This window comes from Syngnathoides biaculeatus, chromosome 4, assembly GCF_019802595.1.
Source record: "Syngnathoides biaculeatus isolate LvHL_M chromosome 4, ASM1980259v1, whole genome shotgun sequence".
In the NCBI taxonomy this organism is placed as follows: domain Eukaryota; kingdom Metazoa; phylum Chordata; class Actinopteri; order Syngnathiformes; family Syngnathidae; genus Syngnathoides; species Syngnathoides biaculeatus.
In genome coordinates, this window is record NC_084643.1 from 27334660 (window position 1) to 27355582 (window position 20923).

Consider the following 20923-nt stretch of genomic DNA (forward strand, 5'->3'; position numbering starts at 1 on the left):
AATTTACAGAACTGTTTTAACAGCGCATCTGCAATTGTATTAAATTTGCGTCCAATTATGACTGTCGCAAGAGGGCAGCAGTGAATTTTAAAAATGACTGTTTCATGGCGCGTTCAAATGAAGACAATCCTTATCGGAACTACTGAATCTATATACTTATAAAAGCTTTGGAATCGTCGATTTGTACGGCAACTTAATCGATGAATTACGTCAGGGACGGAAACCGTATGCCCATTTGACAGGAGGTCGTACTCACGCGTGGGTTTATCTCACAGAGGCCCCTTTGGTGAGGTCTGGAAGCGTAATTTTAAAATATACGAGGTAAGTGAATGCAATGCAGCGCTCCTACGTCAACGTCCCAAGCTCCCACTGACAGGCGAGAGCAGAAAGCGGCGTCCTTTTTTTTGGGGGGGGTAGCATCTTCAACACATCCCCGACATTAGATCACCTAGGCGGACCATGAAGGTGACTACGGGTGTCTTGCTTTTCCTGGTACTATCCGCGTCCGTGATCTCGGTTGCCCAAGCGGCCAGGAGCCGGACCGGGAGCCAGAACAGCTTCCGACGGGCGGCAAACGGCGTCTACCAGATGCTGAGCAACGTGTTCGGGGAGGAGAACATCCGAGGCCTCTACAAGGTGAATGTGCGGGATGGGCCGGGATTGAACAATTGCATTTATTGCGTCTGAGAGGTATGTGATGCTAAAGTGGATAATGAAGAACGCTAACAAGGAGGAGGATGCCATTTTGAAATACGTTAAACCCAGATTTCATTCCCAAAATGTGTCTCGCCATGATAACAAATCAACTCAAGGGTCATTTGAGGTAACCACGACACTCGGCCATTAATTATATAGTGTATTAGATTAACTGAAACAGAATGAAACAGTGACGTCACGCATACAAGGTTACTTCCGGTGCGTTTCCCTTCCGAAGCTCTGAAAATAACAGAGTTGTGGGGGGGTTTGGATGGTGCGGGGGTGAGGAGGGTATCTTTAAAAACACTAAAATGTGTTCTGAGTAACGTCGTTTCACCTGTACAATGAGGATTGTAATACAGTATTCATTTTTATGACCATTTAAGCCATTCGCTCTGTGCCGAAGGTCACGTGAACAAACCAGGAAAACGGGCGAGTTGACTTCCTGTAGAAGGCAAACATTCTAAAATGTTGGTTTCTTTATGGCTGACGTCTCAAATATATGTATGCCATTTCTGAAAATGACAGATATAAACACAAACGAAGCATCATCATCGAATTTTGTAATATTTGGTGGTTCTGTGGTCTACGGTCAAAGTCACATTACTTGGTCACGGCCACTTTTTCCCAATCACCTGAACCAGTAGAAAGTCCTTCAGCCTGTTTAGCCAATTGACCCCTCCTGGATATTGCTCAATCCGCGTCACTGACCAATCAGAGGCCAGAGATCTGCATAAACCACGCCCCTTTTTGCTCCCTCCATTTTCTCAGACATTGCATGGTCCAGTATAGGTTTTGTTAGCGTTTTATCGCGTATTTGGGTTATTTAACAAAAAATATGGTTAAGAGGTGTAGTCACGACAGGTATCCTGAAAGGCTAGTTAGTGGAGTTCGATTCGTACCCTTTCCAAAACCGAAGACCCAGTACGAAAAATGCCTTTGATGGATCAAACTTTGTGGAAGACCGCATCATCAACTAAATCCATCTAATACAGGTGTGTCAAACATCCGGCCCGTCTGGTGGTTTGGTACGGCCCGGGGAAGAAAGCTGCATTGTATAAAAAAATATGAATTTTCTTTAAAATTTGTAGTTCTTGTATTATCCGCTAGGGGGCGCAGTGTTTTAATACGTGCAGACAACATGAAAGCAACACTGCGGCGGAACTAGGACCACCTTGACCTGGTAAAATTGAACGTCTGTACAGCGTCTATTGGCGACAATTGCATTATCTACTTTTCCGTTTGCCTCGCACCCTCATCAGCAAAATGTCTTTGTCAAAAAGGAGAAAAGTAGACACAGAGTGTCGAACTTTTCAAGAAAAATTGACATGTTCTTAGATGTTCACGGAGGTGAATGGGAAACCCGTGTGCCTGGTGTGCCAGCAGCAAGTTTCGGTGCTTAAAGAATACAATATTCGGCGCCATTACGAAACTCAGCATGGTGAAAAATACAACAGTTTGCATGGAGAATTGAGAAAACAGAAGGTAAATGAAATGATGGCGCGTCTGAAGAAACAGCAATCTGTTTTCACCCGGAGCCGAGAAGCCAGTGATGCTGCGGTGAAAGCCAGCTACCTAATTGCGAGCCAAATAGCAATGGCATCAAAGCCGTACAGTGATGGAGAGTTCATCAAAAACTGCTTGCTGACGGCTGCTGAAATTGTGTGTCCTGAGAAGCGACATGCTTTCGCCAATATAAGCTTGACAAGAAATACCGTGGCAGACAGGATTTCGGAACTCTCTGCAGATTTGGACCACCAACTAAAACGCAAAGTGGGGTCATTTGTGGCATTTTCTGTTGCGATTGATGAGAGTACTGATATCACGGACGTCGCTCAACTGGCCATATTTATTCGTGGAGTTGACAAGACTTTGAATGTCACAGAGGAGTTTCTCGAGCTGGTGCCGATGATCGACACCACAACAGCTGAGGACATTTTCAGCTCCGTCGTTGGAGCGCTGGACAGAGTCGGAGCGGACTGGTCACGCGCCGTAAGCCTGGCTACTGATGGTGCGCCGTCAATGATCGGTAAAAAGGCAGGTGTTGTGACAAAGTTCAGAGATAAAGTACAAGCCGCAAATGGGGGAGGTAATTTTTGGACATTTCATTGCATTTTGCAAATCGCTTAGAATGGATCACGTCATGGAGGTGGTTGTCCGAACTGTTAATTTCATCCGAGCCAGAGGTCTCAATCATCATCAATTTGACAGCTTTCTCAGTGACTGTAACATTATCCATGGTGTGCCTTATCACACGAACGTACGATGGTTAAGCAGAGGTGCTGTGCTAAAGCGCTTCTTTGATTTACGTGATGAAATCGGACAATTCATGGAGAAAAAAGGTAAACCTGTTAAGGAATTATAGTGCCATCTGTGGCTGCAGGACCTTGCGTTTATGGTTGACATCACTGAGCACTTGAATATTCTTAACAAAATGTTGCAGGGACGCAAAAAAATCGTAACACAGTATTATGACAGCATACGTGCATTCAAGTTAAAGCTCGGGTTATGGGAGACGCAGGTGGCAAGTGGTGACCCTGCTCATTTTCCCTGTTTAAAAAATATGTGCGCAGCAAGCGTTAATTCTGACGTGAAACGGTACAAAGAGAAGATTTCAGGGCTGTTGATGGAGTTTGAGAAAAGATTTCAGGTTTTTCGCGAACTCGAAACAGATTTTGCAGTTTTTCGCTCACCATTCATAGTCAAAGCTTCTGATTTGCCTGTTGCCATGCAACTTGAAATCATTGATTTGCAGCGTATGTAGATGTAGAACTGAAGGACAGATTGGCCTCTGTAAGCTTGGACACATTTTACAAGTACCTCCTACCAGGCTATCCGGCATTGACAGCACTAGCTGCTAAAACATTGTCCATGTTTGGGACAACCTACCTTTGTGACCAAGTTTTCTCACTAATGAACATTAATAAAACAAAGCTGCGCTCAAAGCTCACACATAAGCATTTGAATGAGATTCTGAAATTGGCTGCTTGTCAGGACATGATGCCTCATATTGATGCACTTGTGCAGGATAAACAATGTCAAGTTTCAAGGGCAAATTCCAAGCAAGACGAATAATTGCTGTGAAAGTTATTCATTTGTTCAAATTGCTTTCCAGATGTTGAAAAACAGTGTTTTTAAGTTCCACAAGGCTGGTACTAAATGTTTTTGGAAAATTGTTACTATTTCTGTGATCAGTTTTATGTACAACACACTTAAATATATGTTTAACTGTGTAAAAGTGTTGTTAAAATTGCACATACTTTATTTATGTTCTTATGTTATTCTCTTGTTCATAATATATTGTTCATAATGTAAAAGGAAAATTCTGTTAATAAACCTTTTGATAATTTATTCATTCTTTGCACTAATTATTAGTATTAGTGACTAATACAAAGGAAAAAAGTGGGCTTATTGTTAGTTCTATGTAATTTTGCAATGAGTTTACTGGTCCGGCCCGCTTGATCTCAAATTAAGCTGTATTCGGCCTGCAGACCAAAGGGAGTTTGACACCCCTGATCTAATATCAACCGGAACAGATATGTTTGCGCAAAGGTATGCCTTATATTTGATTTTCAATACATGTCTCGTATAAATGAATTCGAAGTTCTTCGCTAGCATAACATTGGTACATGTGAACGATTGACACACTTATTCTTTGTTGAGCGATATTTAGCGATGATCGGACTGCACAAACGTGTCGCTTTCTTGCCGCCTCGTGGCCGAAGCTTAACCAGACTGTGTTTGCACGAAGATATGCCCTATATTTGATTTTTAATGCACGTCTCGTATAAATGAATGAGACGTTCTTCGCTAGCATAACATTGCTACGTGTGAACGATTGACACACTTATTCTTTGTTGAGCGATATTTAGCGATGATCGGACTGCACAAACGTGTCGCTTTCTTGCCGGCTCGCAGCCGAAGCTTAACCAGACTGTGTTTGCACGAAGATATGCCCTATATTTTATTTTCAATACACGTCTCGTATAAATGAATGAGACGTTCTTCGCTAGCATAACATTGCTACGTGTGAATGATTGAATGAAATCAGAAGCATGGCGTCTCTCTCAGTTAAGAATGTACTGTATTGTATTGTATTTGCCATTTTTACTAATTGTTTGTCTTACGTCAGCGCACGTGGCGTGACGTCACTTCAGGAGGCGTGGTTAAGTGCCCTGTACGGAGGGGTCAATTGCAGAAGTACTGGGTTGTGCATACACCAGATTAATACCCAAGAGGAACTGTTACAGTAAAATCCTAAACAATTTAACCAACAAATATGTATATAATACGATACCATTCATGGATAAAGCATTTCAGCATCTTTACACCCAGTAACAGAATGGACAATTTAACCAACAAATACTTATATAATACGATACCATTCATGGATAAAGCATTTCAGCAGCTTCACACCCAGTAACAGAATGGACAATTTAACCAACAAATACTTATATAATACGATACCATTCATGGATAAAGCATTTCAGCATCTTTACACCCAGTAACAGAATGGACAATTTAACCAACAAATACTTATATAATACGATACCATTCATGGATAAAGCATTTCAGCAGCTTCACACCCAGTAACAGAATGGACATTCATCCAAGAGCTTCTATCGGGCATAAGTTTGTATCCTCGCCTGAATGCATGTTATCGTTTTGTCTCCGGGGAAGACACTTAACCAACATTGCCTACAAATGAATATGGTTCAGATGTTTGGTCGGGGTCGGAGTAGCCGTAGGCGCAGAATGGCAGCCAGGCATGTCACTCTGCCCTCGGGGAGCTGTGGCTACATAACTATCTTAGCACCATCAGGTGTGACTAAGGAATCAAACAATGGCTAAAATGGATAAAGGTAAATGCCTAGAAAAGTGCTATGTAAGTGTGAAATGCATTATTACTAACTCCTGTTCTGGTACTCCACAAAAAGAATCTTGAGGAGGGAATATTTCTTACTGAAATGTACTATACTTTTTCTTGAGTGCAATATTTGGCTCGTCGACCCATCACTGTTAGTTGGGCACTTACTGTACCTTATGTTGATCAGCTGTTGACGTCTACCTTTTCCAATAGTGGTCCGGACCTTTCTCTGTATTATCTTGACATTCCGAACAGACGGTTCAACCCCACAAGGAGCCTCACCTGCGTGTCTGACTTTGATTAGAATCTTCAATCATGCTGCTGTTTACTATGAAGATGGCCGACTAGTGAGGGCATTTTAGGGATTAACAGAAAGAACACAAAAGCCATCCAATGGGTGCATTTTCAGCCAATAGACCTAGTTGAGAATATTTTTCGCAAGGCAAATGGTGGGGTTCAACTATTATGGGGTTCGCTGCCAAGATAATTGATGACACTCTTCTGTATTGGGAGAAGTATTGATGAAAAAGTGCTACTGTAATTCTCCCCATTCTTTTCCAGTTCTTCTCCAAAGCAACAGAGCGCTTTGTTCATGGCGTGGATTCCTTCATTGATGCAGTGTGGAAAATCTGGACTGATCTCCTCGATGTGATGGGCCTTGACTGTAAGTCTCGCTTCATGTGTTTTATTTCCTTTGTGAGTAGTCTTCATTCTAATAGACCCCATGCATTAATTCATCGCCGGGTTGTTTGTCCATGCAAATAAGTACCATAATTTCTCAAAAATAATGTCCAATTTTTTTCCAAAAATATTTTCAAAAAGTCAATAGAGCACATTATATTTAGGTATGGATGACAAATAAAAAAAATACAATCATATTGTATAGGCGTATACCGGTACATAGAGTGGTTAAAAAAAAAGGTATAATATAAATTTCGATATGATATTCGATGGACATTTATATATATTACGATAATGTGGGCCACCAACCTCAAATCTGAGGGGGAGGGGGTTGCTTTGCATTTTACGATCGTTAGCATAGCATATTTGTTGCTACTGCACCAAACAAACGAGTGCTCGTGAGTTTGTTTTAACTTAAACGAAGACAAAAAATGTGCAGCCGCTTTTAAAAGGAATGTGTCATCAGTACGGCCGATGACACGGCCAAACCGAAAGCAAAACAACGTGAGCTGAAACTACATAGTATGATTATTTAAAACAAAACGGATAGCGGACACAATTGAAATGCTCACTTTTTTTAAAAGTGCCCATTACGCTCATTTCTATGTAGTTTGAGCTCTTGTTTTGATGGCGACCTGACGCAATAAAGAGCTGCTCCAGATTGTAGCTGAACGGGGGCAAGAGGCTGCGCTGTTAGCATGGTGGACCTTCCCCTCAAAGCGCCGGTCAACTTGAGGGGTGCGGATTATACTTCAAGACGCATTATACTCGAGAAATTACGGTACCTTTACGGAACTATCAGGTCTCTCTCATTCTGACACATTTGTACGTGTGAAATATATCTCAATATTGTAAACCAACTGAATGTCGGGACTTATTCAATATTTATTAAAATATGACTTTTTTTAAGTATTGTGTTAATTTTTGATTTACCTTGGTGCTTCTTCTGTTGCTTCTTTACGAGGCACCTTAAAAGCTACTCTGCAGTTGAGTAAAAGACTGGCCCTCGCTATCATTTTAGGAAATATTGTTTATCGTAGAACATCAGGAATGGAAACGGAGGCGCTCATCTAAAGTCGTTGTCTCCCTCCCTTGCACAGCATCCAACTTGAGTCATTACTTTAGCCCAGCTACCCTGAGCGGCAACCCGGCGCGCGCCCTCCCCCTGGTGGCCGGTGTCCTGGCAGCCCTTTGGATCCTCTCAGTGTTGCTCGGCGCCGTATTTTACATTCTGCACGCCGTATTCGGCCGCTTCTTCTGGCTGGCGCGCGTGGTTCTACTGGCTCTGGCATGTTTGTACGTGCTGCAGAAGTTCGAGGGCGACCCCGAGCGCACCGTGCTGCTGCTGTGCGTCATTGTGGTGCTGTACTTCATGACGAGCCCCGTGGGAGTTTACTGGCGACGCGGGGCCGGCTCGCTGGAGGAGAAGATCCACCACATGGACACTCAGATCCGCTTGCTCAACATCCGCCTGAGTCGTGTCATCGACGGGCTGGAGCGCGTGGAAGAATAGAAGCAGCAGCAGCAGCGCTTCTTCTATCAGTATTTCTACGTCCAAGAATTTTACCCACTTGACTTCGTAGTCTATTGTCCTCAAGAATTTCAAGCCTTGCTTGCATGACGCTCAGTACCTTTTGAGTCGCATATAGTGGTATCTCCAAGGTCCAAAGATGTATCAACTCCAGAAAATGGGCTTAAAGTGACATTTTGTGTAAGTGACTCAGAAGGACCTCTTAAATCCACAAGAAGAAACAAGGACTTTATATGCTAACTTCAGATATTTTCTTCTCACCTTCTTGTGATTAAAAACCAACAGAAGGGACAAAGTTAATTCTTTGATGGTCATCGCACATTATGACATACAAAATCCAAAAGAGATTTTTCCTGACAATTTCAAACTTGGACTTTGGTGGTACTGCTGTTTAAAAAAAAAAAAAAAAAAAAAAATGATCAAGTGGGCGTACAACACAGCCAATATGAATATTTTATTTCAAGTAAAAAATGAAAAATGGGCCGCTTTATTCCACATTGTCAAAATGTAGTGGTCATGTTAATTAGCAAATACATTGGGACACAGAGGAACTTGTCCCCCCAAAAAAACGTCTGATAAATATTTTAGTCCACACAGTGTGTATGCATATTTACATGACTATCGTTTCTACAGGAATGTCTCCCCTATCATGGATACACAATACTCTCAGGGACTAATTTGACAAAACATTTCAAGTATGAACTTTTTTTTTTTCTGCTGTGATCAAATGATCCTGTTTCGGGTTATTATTATATTTTAAATGGACTGTCACGTTTGTTTACTCCAGCCAGTTTGTGAATTCACATGGACATACAATCTGGACTCGAAATGTCATTTTGTACATAAATATAATGCTACACACAGAAGTCATAGTATCAACTTATGTCAATCGGACTTACAAACATTGCAAAGAATTCAGAACTGCATGTTGTAAATTACTTGAAATTGTCAAAATTAAAAAATTTGCATCTGTTTTCAGTAATATGATCAAATGTCCAGTATATTCTATTACCTTGACCACAGAGCAAAATCAGTTTCTTGCACTAATTACTGCATTTCAGTCAATATTACAACCAGTTAATTTTTACTTTTGTGATGTGATGTAAGAAATGTTTTTTTAAAAAAAATGACATTTTAATGTTTTATTCCAGGGGTGGGGCCAGTTTTTATATAGCTCCCTAAGGGCCATACTCATATTTAGTATGAGCTAATTTTTATTATCCATTTTTGGGCTTTTTAAAATATGTTTTTGAATTGCATGGCAGACCTTGTTAAATCCCCTTGTGTGGCTCACATGCCACTTGTTTAGTCAAATACTGTCTATGTGAGTAATCTTCATTGAGTAGCAGGTGACTTCTGGTTGTTTTACTACTAACAGCACGTGTTTTTTAGGAAAAACTGATTTACAAGGCAGTGCGGAGGCAGTTTTTCTGACTAACTCAATAGATTGGAGTAGTGTTACACTGGAAAAGGGTCAAGTTTACAAGTCTTGCGCGTTTGTGGGATTTTTACACAAATTAAAATGAAACTGATTTTGCAACTGAACTGCAAAATCAAATTGTATCCTCACTGTTCTTATTACTCCATTTCCAGCCTTTTTTTGTTATGTGCCAACTTGAATCAATGTCATTTTCAAATTCTGAAACCCCCCCCCCTTTTTTTTTCTCTCATATGTATTGTAGAATAGGCCTTGTGGAGAATTCAAAACTGTGATTTTGTGTGTGTATATGCAAACATGTTCATGGGTAGTAATTGAGTTGTATGTGTGTCCAATGGCAAATGACTTCCGTATTTAAATGAATTAAAACAATTGAAATAGAAAGTGCATCCTGTCTTCCTATCAAGATGACCTGTGGTGGTTCTTTGTGGAATGGCTTTGTCTTGTTTGAAATACAAAATATTCTTGATGGTGAAAAACTTTTTTTTTTGTCTTGACCTGACCTGTTTTCACATACTATACTACTTTGATCCTTTACGGGAGATCAAAATGCCATTGTAGAGTGCACAAAGGAACACGAAGACGTTAGTTGTAATTACTGCCCTGCCAAGTCACAGTGCATACAGGTACTCGTGTAGGCCATACAAACTGCTGACCACAGACATGTGTTGCATATCACTCAAACAGCCTGTTGACAGCAACTTTTATTTTGCATTTGCAATGATTTCTCTGCGATTTCTTCATAGTACCATTTTTCTATAAACCTAATTGCATAGTTCTGCATTGTCATTTTTTAAAACATGCTCCTCTTTAAAAACAATTATTCAAAGCAATCTGTATGTCACGTTTCTACATTCTATTTGGCTTTGGTGTGATGACAGCATCATTTAAAAAGTATTTCAAGTTTTTGACAGATCAGATCCACCAAAATGAGTCATAGATCCTGTCGTACTTCACATTGTGTGATTCAAAGTCATTGTCTCCATTTACAATCCTGCGACGAACTGGTGACCACTCCAGGCTGTTTCCGGTCTATATGCTCTCAATTTAGCTGGGATGGGCTCCAACTCTTTGTGACCCTGATGGGGACAAGCGCTTCACAAAATAACTGATGAATGTCTTTGATGTAATCAATTTTTGCTTCATGAAATTGTTCAACTTCCAAATAAATGCTCCCATAAAATATCACTGTACAAATGATTTTATAACGTACACAGGTAAAACAAGTCGATGTCAATTTTATTTTTGATATAGCGTCCTAAAATGTTTTCTTAGATCTTTTATTTTTAATCAAACATTTTGGGTGTATTTAATTTCTAATGCAAAAAATATTTTTAAATATAAAACATTTGTGCATTGAATTTGCTGTACATCAAACACACTGCAGATTATGTTAAATACCCCCAATATTAAAATATTCCACCAAAAACATTTAATCCCCCACTCCTAGCCCCATATTATTTTTCATCTGGCCAAAAATGTTTTTATTGTGTTAAGTTGAAAAAAAAAAAAAGTCAGACAGTGACTTTTCTACTTTTTTCCTCATTGTGATGATGCTGTGAACTCAAGTTTTGTTAGACTGTGAGACACATTTATCCAAGTAATGGTACCTTTTAGAAGCGGGCCACCACTCTAATGTCCATATCACTGGCTCCGGCTGAAGCGGTCCCTGATGGTTGGAGAATCTGCACGTGATGGAGTCCACTGTTGAAGCTGGCACACAGCACATTGGAGGAGTCGCTGGGCGCCAATGACACCAAAGGACCGGCACCATCTAGTGACAATGTGGCTAAACACACTAAGAAGAGAGTGAATGATGTGAGGGAGGAGTCAAACATAACCTGTGGCCTCAAAAGCACTGACCTATATTTACATCAAATTCAAATATTTGTTTCATGTAACTGTGTTAAGGGTTGGGGTTATTGTTACAACTTTTTGTCAAGTCAGATTTCAGGATTGAGGTTCTAATACTTTAATCTTGGCGGGCCACTTGGTACCTGGACCAGTATTTACCCATATTAATACCGCCACATCAAAAAAAGTAACAGTGTACAAAATACAATGTAACTCCATGCAACTGTGCCAGATTATCTGGAGCAGTTTAAAATGAATATCTAGTAACATGTCAAGTTTTCCATCTTTAAATTACATTTCTTCCAATGTGTATTTTTTTTTTCAAATCTGTTTTTTTAGTGGTTTTCATCCCATAAAGCACCTTGTGTATGAAATACCCCATATAAATACATTTGCTTTGCATTAGATAAATCTTGATTGTCAACAGCAGCAGGTCATGTCAGTGTCAGTTTCTTTAAAAAAAGAAAAAAAAATCAAATAGTATTTATGGGTTCTATAACAGACATGATGGTGATAGTTATTTACTGGTGATGTAAGCAACTGAAGGCCCAGGTTCAAAATGCACGACCAACCACTGGCGTCATCATACCTGCTGAGTTCTGGTCCCACACTTTGACGGAGCTGTCGTGTGAAGACGTGGCCACCAGAGCGGCGCCGCCGCTGCCCCCCAGTGACACAGGCAGGAAGACGCAGCACGCGGTGGTCTGCAAGTGACCCCGGTACTCCACCACCTTACAGCCCGGCTGACGCAGGTCCCACAACTGACCATACACCCCACATCATCAAATTAGACTACATTTATTCTCTGAAATTATGGACTTTTAAAAGGCCTTGTATTTTGGTTATCTGGCAAAAGAGGGAGACCAAAGAGAAGGTTTCTGAATGTGGTGAGGGAAGATATGAGGGCAGTTGCGGTTAGAGAGGAAGATGCAGAAGGTAGGCTAAGATGGAAAAAGATGACACACTGTGGCAACCCCTAAAGGGACAAGCCGAAAGGAAAAAAAGAAGAAGAAGATAACGTAAGTTTCTTTCAGCTTGTCCCGTTAGGGGTCGCCACAGCATGTCATCTCAGATGAAACACTCATATTTGTTTGGCAGAGTTTTTACGCTGGATGCCCTTCCTGATGAAACCCCCAAAGGGGGGGGGGGGGTTTAATATGAATTTAGTATAAAAATGTCAATTTCATTTAGTGTCTATTTGGCTTAGACCACCCCCTTTCCTCTAACTGGTTGCCTCCATGAAGAAGACTCTCATGGCAGTGAACGTGTTGAGTTTACAGCACTGGCTCATGAGGAGAGATAGGTGGGGATAGGGTTGGGCATCGAGAACCGACTGGAACCGGGCACTAACGTTCTGGTTCTCACCAGAATCGTTACAATTTAAAAATTGCGGTACCCCGTTTCGATGGCTACAATCCGCTCAGCACAAAGAAGAAGCCGCCAAACCCAACAAAGAAGAACGCACACGAACACGTGCTGGTGGCCAATGCGGGGCGGTGGTGAACAAAAGTCTCTTAACTTTGTTCAAATGAATGACCAAACACTTGGATTAATATTATATTGGACAAAGGAGGCTTTCAGTATTTGTCACATCTGATGCGCTGCATGCCTCAGCCGACAGTGAGCGGTGCTTCATTCAGTCAACCCGTGTCTCAATCAACTGGGTAATGAAAAAAATCAAAGTAGTTGATGCCAACATTGAGACAGTTAACAAGGTAAATGGTTACACTTTTGCGCTGATGGTTTTGAGCATTTAGTCTTAGTCTTCTTATAGTCTTCAAACCACCTAAGTGCAGATGACAAAAAAAAAACATCTTGTAGCAAAAAGCATAATATTTTACTTGATAAAAACACATAGAATGTGAAGAATTAAAGATTGTGAATTAGAACCTGTCTTTAGAAAGTGTTTCATACATTTAAACTAGATTTTACACGATCAGGATTTTTGGGACTGAGCGATCACCAAGTTAAAAAAAAAAATGATAACCAGTCACAAGATGGAGCAATGTGTCTATTTAAATGACACTTAATCTACATACAATGTAACCTCAGAATTTGAATAGTTCAGGGGTCATACAAATCTGAACTTCAACCCAAGTCAGCGTGGAAACTGTTAAAAGGCGAGGGGGTCAAATTATCCCAGACTTTCACCTATCGCAGGAGAGTTTGAAATGCAACTCAATAAACGGGGCTTCAGCGTATTCAGCTGGACCCATTTCATTGTACTTGATAAGCAAGCAACGAAGGTTTGGACAGCCATTTTGTATTGTCCATAGCAAACCAACTTGGATAACGAGGACGTGGTGTGGTCTCACCGTGGCCTCGCAGCCTTGACCTCCAAAACCATTGCTGCTGGACACCAGGTAATTTCCATTGTCAGAAACGTCACAGTGCGTCTGGATGTATTGCTTGGCCGGAAACGTGTTGGTCACCTGCCATGCACGGCTGTCCCACACCCTGCGTGCACACACAACCAAAGACATTTTGGGCAAAGCCAAGGCAGCTTTATTTATCCATGCGTCCGTTTTCAACACCGCTTATCCCGGTTCGGGTTGCTGGAAGCTTTATTTATGTAGCAGGTTTCATGTAAAAGTTAACATAAAGGGCTTTACATGAGTAAAAAGAATTGGCAGAGAACCTTTGGTCGACTGATGAGGAAACTAGAAATGGTTTGTGAATGCAAGGAGCTCAGACAATAACAATATTGGTTCATACTACGTCGCATAGCAGAGCCAACGCAAATACGCCCCTTGGTGGGCATATCATGAAAATGTAATTGTACACTTGGTCCTGGTACAGCAAGATTTTTCAATTCTTAAGTTGTTTATTTTTGTTTTCCCCTCTGCAACACACTCCACACAATATATATATATATATATATATATATATATATAAAATCTGAAATCTGGCGTATAACACGTTTGGTTGTATTGTGTGACAAAACGCCATCACCTACTTTTATTCCTGCATTGTTCTCGTCCATCTTTTATACCATCGTGTGCTGTAGGGACAGGCTTATTTTCTTTAAAATATGTAATTAGGTTAACATCAGATAGTCATCTTAATTTTTGGGAAATTTTAATGTTTTTGAAAAAACAAAACAAAAGCTTGACTTAAATACTGTTGTGCACACTTGATTTGGCATATTCTCTTGTATACTGCCTGGACAATTTAAGTGACAAATATTGCCATACAATATTCTTGTACAATTTCCTGGGAAACAAGGACAGATTTACCCATTTTTGTATAGAATATTGTCAAATTATTATCGTAAAATTAAAAAAACATTTGGTAATGTCGCCCACCACTACTACGGTTAGGTTAGGAGAAAGGGCTGCATTTTCACTGGTATGTGGCCTTTGTCAAAATCAAACATCTCAAATCTACAGTGGCTGCTTTGAATAGTTGCAGTGGCTAAACCTGTCTGTACCGTACGGTTTTGTCCTCCGATGTTTGGACGATCGAGGAGCTGCCTGGCACCCAGCACACGTGAGTCACCTGCGCAGTCGTCAGAGTGAGGTTAAACGTGTCAAAATACCTCGGTTGACTAAGCATAATGAGTGCACTGTTCTCACCAGATTTCTGGAGATATTGTGTCTCTGCTCACATTTTGCACTTTCGATGTCCCACAGGCACATGCAGTTGTCACGGGACCCTGTGCAGAGTTTCCTCCCATCTGCAGGAAAACAACAGCGCCCGTGTCAGTTTTGTTTGAAAACAATTGAAGAGGACACTACAAATCTGTCACATCTTAAATTAGGCTGAGATACAAGAAATGGGATCATTCATATCTTTTAATACCCCATTTATGTCATAATTGATGATCCATATTTACTTCTGAAAAATGGCTGGGTAGATTTAATCATTTAAGTTTCTACTTGGAATAAAAACCTTTGGACAAGTTTTTCCCCAATGCTGACGCCATGCGTATCGTTTACATACAATGCAGTGGTTATTAATCTCAATCACTGCATTGTTATACTATAACGATTGCATTGATATTCCTTTGATTTAAAACAGTTTGAAATCCCTTCTTCTGTAAAACAGATGTATCTAATAATAGTTGTGTCTTGCAATGTATTCATTATCAGAGAAAGGATTATCTTAGAATCCATGTATTGTAATAGTACCGATACCGTGGGCAAAACATTGTACTGCGAAAGAAGGTGAAAATGAATGTGCCCGAGTGTCTGAGCGTAGGCTTTTGCATTTACCAGGGCTGACGGCAAGCCCGTTGACCACCAACTGGTGCCCGCTAAACTCCTGAATGGGCTCGTCACCCTGGTTCAGGTCCCACATGAGAACAGTTTTGTCCCGTGAGGCGCTGAAGACCCATGTGCTACCAGGATAACACACCACCTGGATTAAAAATACAAGGTGAAGAGGATGCGTTTGTGTGTGTGAACTAGAAATGTAACCAACCGTTCAGAGGCTACCCACGCAGTATTGATGTTACCTTGGTAATTTCTCTGTCATGACCCTGGAAGGACTGACACATACGGCCTTGTTTCCAGTCATACACCACCACTGCCTGTAAAGCACACACACACACGTTTCATAAGCCATTTGGATGACATTTTGTTTGAATTTTAAAGTAACAGACCGCAATTTACCTGGTCGGTGCCTCCAGAAACACACAAGTCTGCGCTGAGGTTGGTGACTGTATTGACAGACCCGCGATGGGCCGGCTCATGCTGAACAACCTGACTATCTAATGCGCTGTCTGACCTTTCACCCTCTGAGGCCCTGAATATGGGAGAGGAAGAGTCTGTTTAACATAGAACAGTAAATCAATCTTGTTGCAATGTGGAAAAACCATTTGAGCGTTTATTCGATATTGATGTCCATCTTAAGGTCCATGGCACTAATACTCAGAACATTGTACACAATCTAAAATGCTTATCCTCTGCCATTGAGGTTTCTTTACTCAGGTTGCCATCATGTTACATTTTGCCATAAAAACCGTCAAAATGTTGAGGTATTCTCTGTTAACTAATAATTTTAGGTGCATTGCAAACAGTAGTGGTTTAATAAAGTAATTCTTTCATCTATTGCTTGTGAGCATGAGCGTGACCGACAGCAGCTCCTTTTCTTTTCTTGTATTTACATGCTTGACTGTTTGTCCCGTTTAATAAGCGGATAAACTTGAATCAGTAAGTGTGGCTCTCATTGTCGAGGGTATTATCTCAATTGCGCAAATATATGAAGCGGGCTCTTTTGTAAAATTTCGACTCGTAACAAAGGGGAGGGGGGCGCATGTAAGTCAAGGAATCATTAAACATAGAGCATATTATGAGAACGCACTTACTTGTACAGCTCAGACCTCTTGCGAAACTTGCTCTGGAGCTTGCCCATGTCTTCTCAGAACCTGTGACAACATCAACAAGAATTTTCTTTGTCTTTTTGAAGGGACTGCATAAAGATAAACATTCAACGGGAAATGACACTTCATACAATGCAATAAACACTTACAGGTATTCAATTTACTAAACGGATGTTAATGTAGTTTACACACTTGACTGGTTGCCCATCAACTGCAGGGCACATCTAGACAACCATTCTCACCACTGGGTAATTTAATTTTCATTGGACCTGACATGGATGTAGGATAATCCCAGACTACCAGGAAAAAAAACTCTTGTAAACACAGGGTATATGAGCCAAAATTTTAACCCCAGCACTAAGAACTGTCAAACAGGCAACCCTCCTAATCATGAGTCCATCACCATGCTGACCACAAAATAACATCCTGTATCTTTTCAGCAAAAGTCCAAAACTTTGTATTTATTTTAGGGAATGAAAACACCAATGAAGCCGAAGCAGACTTGTACCCAAACCTCAGAACTGCAAGGCACATAAGAGTCCATGTAGGTTTGGATTTTGTTTTTTTAATCCCTTGATAAAAAACATTTAAAAACTGCATTTTGTGTTGACCTGTATTGTCTTTGACTTATATTTAAAAAAATGTTAATGATGAGGAAACATTTTTTGTGACTTTCACCAATCCCTTTTCTGAGCTGCTTATCCTCACAAAACCGTGGGAGTGCTGGAGCCTATCCCAGCTGTCATCGGGAAGGAGGTGGGAAACACCAAGAATTGGTTGGTAGCCAATCATAGGGCACATGGAGACAGACAACAGTCACACTCACAATTTAGAGGATCCAGTTAAAGCATGTTTTTGGGATGTGGGAGAAAATTGGAGTGCCCGGAGAAAACACACATAGGCACAGGTCAACATGCAAACTCCACACAGGTGGGGCCGGGATTTGAACCCCAGTCCTCAGAACTGAGGCCATCACTCTACAGCTGGCCTACCGTGCCGCCTCATTTTTGTGACAAACCCACAAAAAAATTTCAGTAATGGTGTAAACACTTTCAAATCTCTAAGTGTTAAAACTTCAAAATGTTTGCGTCTTAAAATGACTACATTTTCACTCACTTTTGGGATGACACTAATGCCCACTATGTGACTGTATTTCAATGTTGTGGTACATTGTTATTTTAGGTGATACTTCGTGCAAAACGTTTGAGAATCACTGTCCTACATATCAATCTTAAGATCGTATGAGTGTCACTGGTGGTAAAAACAAAAATTAATAATTACTGGTAAAACAGTCCTCCTATACTAGTGAATTGTATTACTTGAGGACCATAAAAGGGGTAGTTTGAGTCAAAACAGTTTTCTATAAGATCGCCAGTCGAGAAAAAGATGACAGAAAACTATAAAACGGGTTTATTACCCGAAAATGACTTTGTTATGACAACTATAACATAGCCATTGATTAAGTTACATCACGCGTCAGAGACCGGCACCCGCACAGCTCAAATCTTAGCTTCTTAAGCCATGAAATCCCATTACTGTGGTGAGGATTTCCAAAACACCGACCACCTATGAACTGCTATGATTATGCCAAAATTCTGGAATAAAGTTAGAATAGTTGTGAGGTGTAATGAGACGCATAGGTAATGGACAGTGTATTGATATTTTTTATGAGTGTACTGAGTGTACCTGCCAGAAGGCGTCCCGATGAGACCGCTAACCGGCTAGCATGCTAACTAATCTTTAACCCTCAGGTTCGGCACCCTGACTGCGTTAAAACTCGCTCGAATCCTCGTCCGAACACCGCCGAACGATTTCACGGGAACTGCCATGACACTGTGCAAACTCCGAGCGGGTGCGTGGGAGTGTCGCTTTGGGCTTTTCTCGACGGGTTCTCTTCCGTGGAGACCGATGAGGAGAGAGCGACGCTTTCTCCGTAGCTAAGGCAAGAAGGAGTGGGTCACGTGTCCGACAACCCGTCGCCCTAGCAACAGCCCCGCCTCTAAAGTCAGACCGCGTTTCTCTCCACTGGCGCACCCGAGGAAAAAGGTTGGGGGGAGAAATAGGGAATAAAATTTGCAAATTAAATTTCTTACATTTGTACGCCAAATTGTAATATTTGAACGTCACAAGAAATCCTACAAATTTTTAAGATTTTTCTTATGACAATATTTTTTTTTTTTTTTAATATCATAGTTCATAAGATGACAGTCATTCTATTCTCAGTCATCCAGGTCGTGTTGTAACCAGCAAAGGTTGAGTCGAAGCAACTGGACTTGCTGTCTCCCAAAAATATTTTTGAAATGTCCCCAGTCCTCAGAAATATGAGGCAGCAAGATGCTCTAACCAGTCATCCACCGTGCCTCTGTGAGAAGCATAAAACCTTTATTATATTTACAGAGAAGGTTTAACGACTGCACCACGTCCTCGAGAAACACCATTTTGTGCACAGATATAATTCACAATAAAAGTCTTTAAAAGCCAACATAAATGACATGTTAGAACATCACTGACCTGTAACTAGGTGCTTCTCTTTGGGGAACCTGTAGGTCGTCCTTCATTACAGACTCACAGGTTGATATGATTCCCACGGCTGCAAATCTGGGACGAACTAAGACGCCTCCCCTTCAACATCAATTTCTAATTATGTCAAAAAATGTATTTGTGTCTTTGAAAAGTGTGTTGGATGCAATTACGCTGACTGAGCATGTCCTCATTTAAAGTCTCTAAATGGGCCACATTAGCGAAGTTCCAATCACAACTCCAAAGTTCAACGAATGACGACCTCAATCGTAATTCGGGGTAAGTGGTCCATACGTTCCCCGCACCAAGTTTAGGACGACTGGCATAGGTTCTGAACGTGTTCTTTACAATAGTGAAACCATTTAAGAATGACTGCTTACAACAGTGATTTCCAACTTTTATGGAGCCAAGGACAGATTTTATAAATGAAAAATCTGGTTGTTTAATTTGCCACGCCACAGGCCGGAAGCCACTCAAGACACTTGGGAAATTGTATGCAAACATTAAAAAGTAAACTTTCAATTGAGGGCAGCACGGTGGAGCAACTGGTTAGAGCATTGGCCTCATAGTTCTGAGGTGCGGGGTTCAAATCCCGGTCCCACCTATGTGAGATATGTATGTTCTCCCCATGGCTGTGCGGATTTTTCTCCAGACTCTCCGGTTTCCTAGGATAGGCTCTGGCACTCCCGCGACCCTCGTGAGGATAAGCGGCTCAGAAGATGGATGAATGGACTTTCAGTCAAGGTTCTGCTTGTACTGCGCTATACGGTACTGTACTTTACAACGCTCCTGGGTGGTGAACCTTGACGGAGGTGGACGCCTGTTATGTCATCTGAGTGTGAAGAGACAGTTATGAGTCACGCTGAAAAACGTAGGTAGTGAAATATAGTGGGTCTGTTTTTTTCCATGACACTTTAGACATTCAGGAAAATCCCGGTAAAGACAAAACAGCTGACCTAACGTTTGTCCACCTTTACCTTTCACACAAAACACAGACAACTCGGCTATATATGCTCTCACATAGAGAAACAGCATGCCAAAATGGACTACGTGTACCAGGTTAGTGCTGTACATTCGCTCTAACCATCCATCTATTTTCTTAGCCGATTATCCTCACAAGGGTCGCGGGGAGTGCTGGAACCTATCGCAGCTGTCAAGGGCAATTCCTGTCCGAAGAACCATCCGCGTCTGCCGGCCCGGTGCTCCGAGGGCCTTTGTTTACACACTTACTTAGGCCTCTGAGTAGTCAGACTCCGGCGTCATTCCGCCTGAAGAACCATCCGAATATTCAACATTATTTACAGACACAGGTTCAAATCTGTATGGAAGTATTCCTCCGTCTTCCCGATCAACCGATACTGCTATTTCTTCATCAGATGGGGATAAATCCGAGAAATCAGCGCTAAGCACAATGTAGTCGAGCCTTTGATGTGCCACCTTACACGTCACATCCGCGCACGTAGGTCATGTGACTCGCGAAAATGGCAGCGTCCCTGAAAATTCGTAATTGTCGATAACAATCTTCTCAAAACACTATTAAATGAGAGAGGATTTAACATCACATTGTCGAAATAGAGTATATATTACATGACCTATAGGATACATTGTTCATGCAAAGCACTGGATTTCCCCTTTAAGTTACATATACAGTACTAATACAGTATGCTCTTTGTCTTCACTGTAGTAGTTAGCAGAATACCAGGGCAACTACATGCTATTTGTGGGGAAAAATTGAGCACCTGTTGGCAATTACATTCAATTACTACCACTAGTGACATATTAAACATCAAGCACTTTACTAGTAATACTAGTAGCGTGCAGATGTATTGCCTCACTAGTATCATGTGGTGGTCTGACTAGTATGCTCGTTGTCCTCCCTGAGTCAAAATGTCATACATACAGTAGTGGAAAAATACATTATTTGTTAGACAGTCCTACTATGTCACCTTAGTCGTTCTACTAGTGTGCTAATGAGGAAAGGACAAAGAGGGTACGACTGAGTAAATGCTGAAA

At 41.2% G+C, this 20923-nt stretch overlaps 3 protein-coding genes across 8 annotated transcripts in view; 1 reads left to right on the forward strand and 2 right to left on the reverse strand.

Moving 5' to 3' along the window:
* The window catches only part of stpg2 (sperm-tail PG-rich repeat containing 2), a 51554-nt gene extending 51161 nt beyond the window's left edge, over positions 1–393 (reverse strand). For both annotated transcript variants that reach the window (XM_061817137.1, XM_061817139.1), the window contains exon 1: positions 257–393. The gene's annotated coding sequence lies outside the window, so the exon portion shown is untranslated. The remainder of the gene's footprint in view (positions 1–256) is intronic.
* On the forward strand, positions 260–9597 carry bri3bp (bri3 binding protein). The gene is made up of 3 exons (XM_061817145.1): positions 260–636; positions 6125–6227; positions 7345–9597. Exons 1-3 carry the CDS (start codon positions 460–462, stop codon positions 7755–7757), a joined length of 693 nt encoding a protein of 230 aa, XP_061673129.1. The 5' UTR covers positions 260–459; the 3' UTR covers positions 7758–9597.
* Positions 9382–18328, reverse strand: wdr31 (WD repeat domain 31). Of its 5 annotated transcripts, none has more exons than XM_061817144.1 (11): positions 18077–18328; positions 16376–16435; positions 15681–15813; positions 15524–15598; positions 15282–15406; positions 14643–14743; positions 14498–14565; positions 13383–13524; positions 11657–11828; positions 10824–10926; positions 9382–10308 (listed from the first exon to the last, which is right to left on the reverse strand). In XM_061817144.1, the coding sequence occupies exons 3-11, from the start codon at positions 15758–15760 to the stop codon at positions 10200–10202; spliced, it is 975 nt and encodes a 324-aa protein (XP_061673128.1). In that variant the 5' UTR covers positions 15761–15813; positions 16376–16435; positions 18077–18328; the 3' UTR covers positions 9382–10199. The 5 variants fall into 5 exon arrangements, with proteins under 5 accessions (XP_061673128.1, XP_061673127.1, XP_061673124.1 ...); XM_061817143.1 differs by having other exon boundaries at positions 9382–10292; positions 15282–15426; XM_061817140.1 differs by having other exon boundaries at positions 15282–15426.
* Positions 18329–20923: the final 2595 nt, after the last annotated feature.

Bases quoted from the DNA above. Each gene is read 5' to 3' on its own strand.
- bri3bp (XM_061817145.1), top strand. From the start codon at position 460: ATGAAGGTGACTACGGGTGTCTTGCTTTTCCTGGTACTATCCGCGTCC. The intron at 637-6,124 runs GTGAATGTGCGG...ATTCTTTTCCAG, and splicing joins ACATCCGAGGCCTCTACAAG to TTCTTCTCCAAAGCAACAGA. The intron at 6,228-7,344 runs GTAAGTCTCGCT...TCCCTTGCACAG, and splicing joins CGATGTGATGGGCCTTGACT to CATCCAACTTGAGTCATTAC.
- wdr31 (XM_061817140.1), bottom strand. From the start codon at position 16,422: ATGGGCAAGCTCCAGAGCAAGTTTCGCAAGAGGTCTGAGCTGTACAA. The intron at 15,814-16,375 runs GTAAGTGCGTTC...TCCCATATTCAG, and splicing joins AAGAGGTCTGAGCTGTACAA to GGCCTCAGAGGGTGAAAGGT. The intron at 11,829-13,382 runs GTGAGACCACAC...GTGTATGGTCAG, and splicing joins GTCAAGGCTGCGAGGCCACG to TTGTGGGACCTGCGTCAGCC.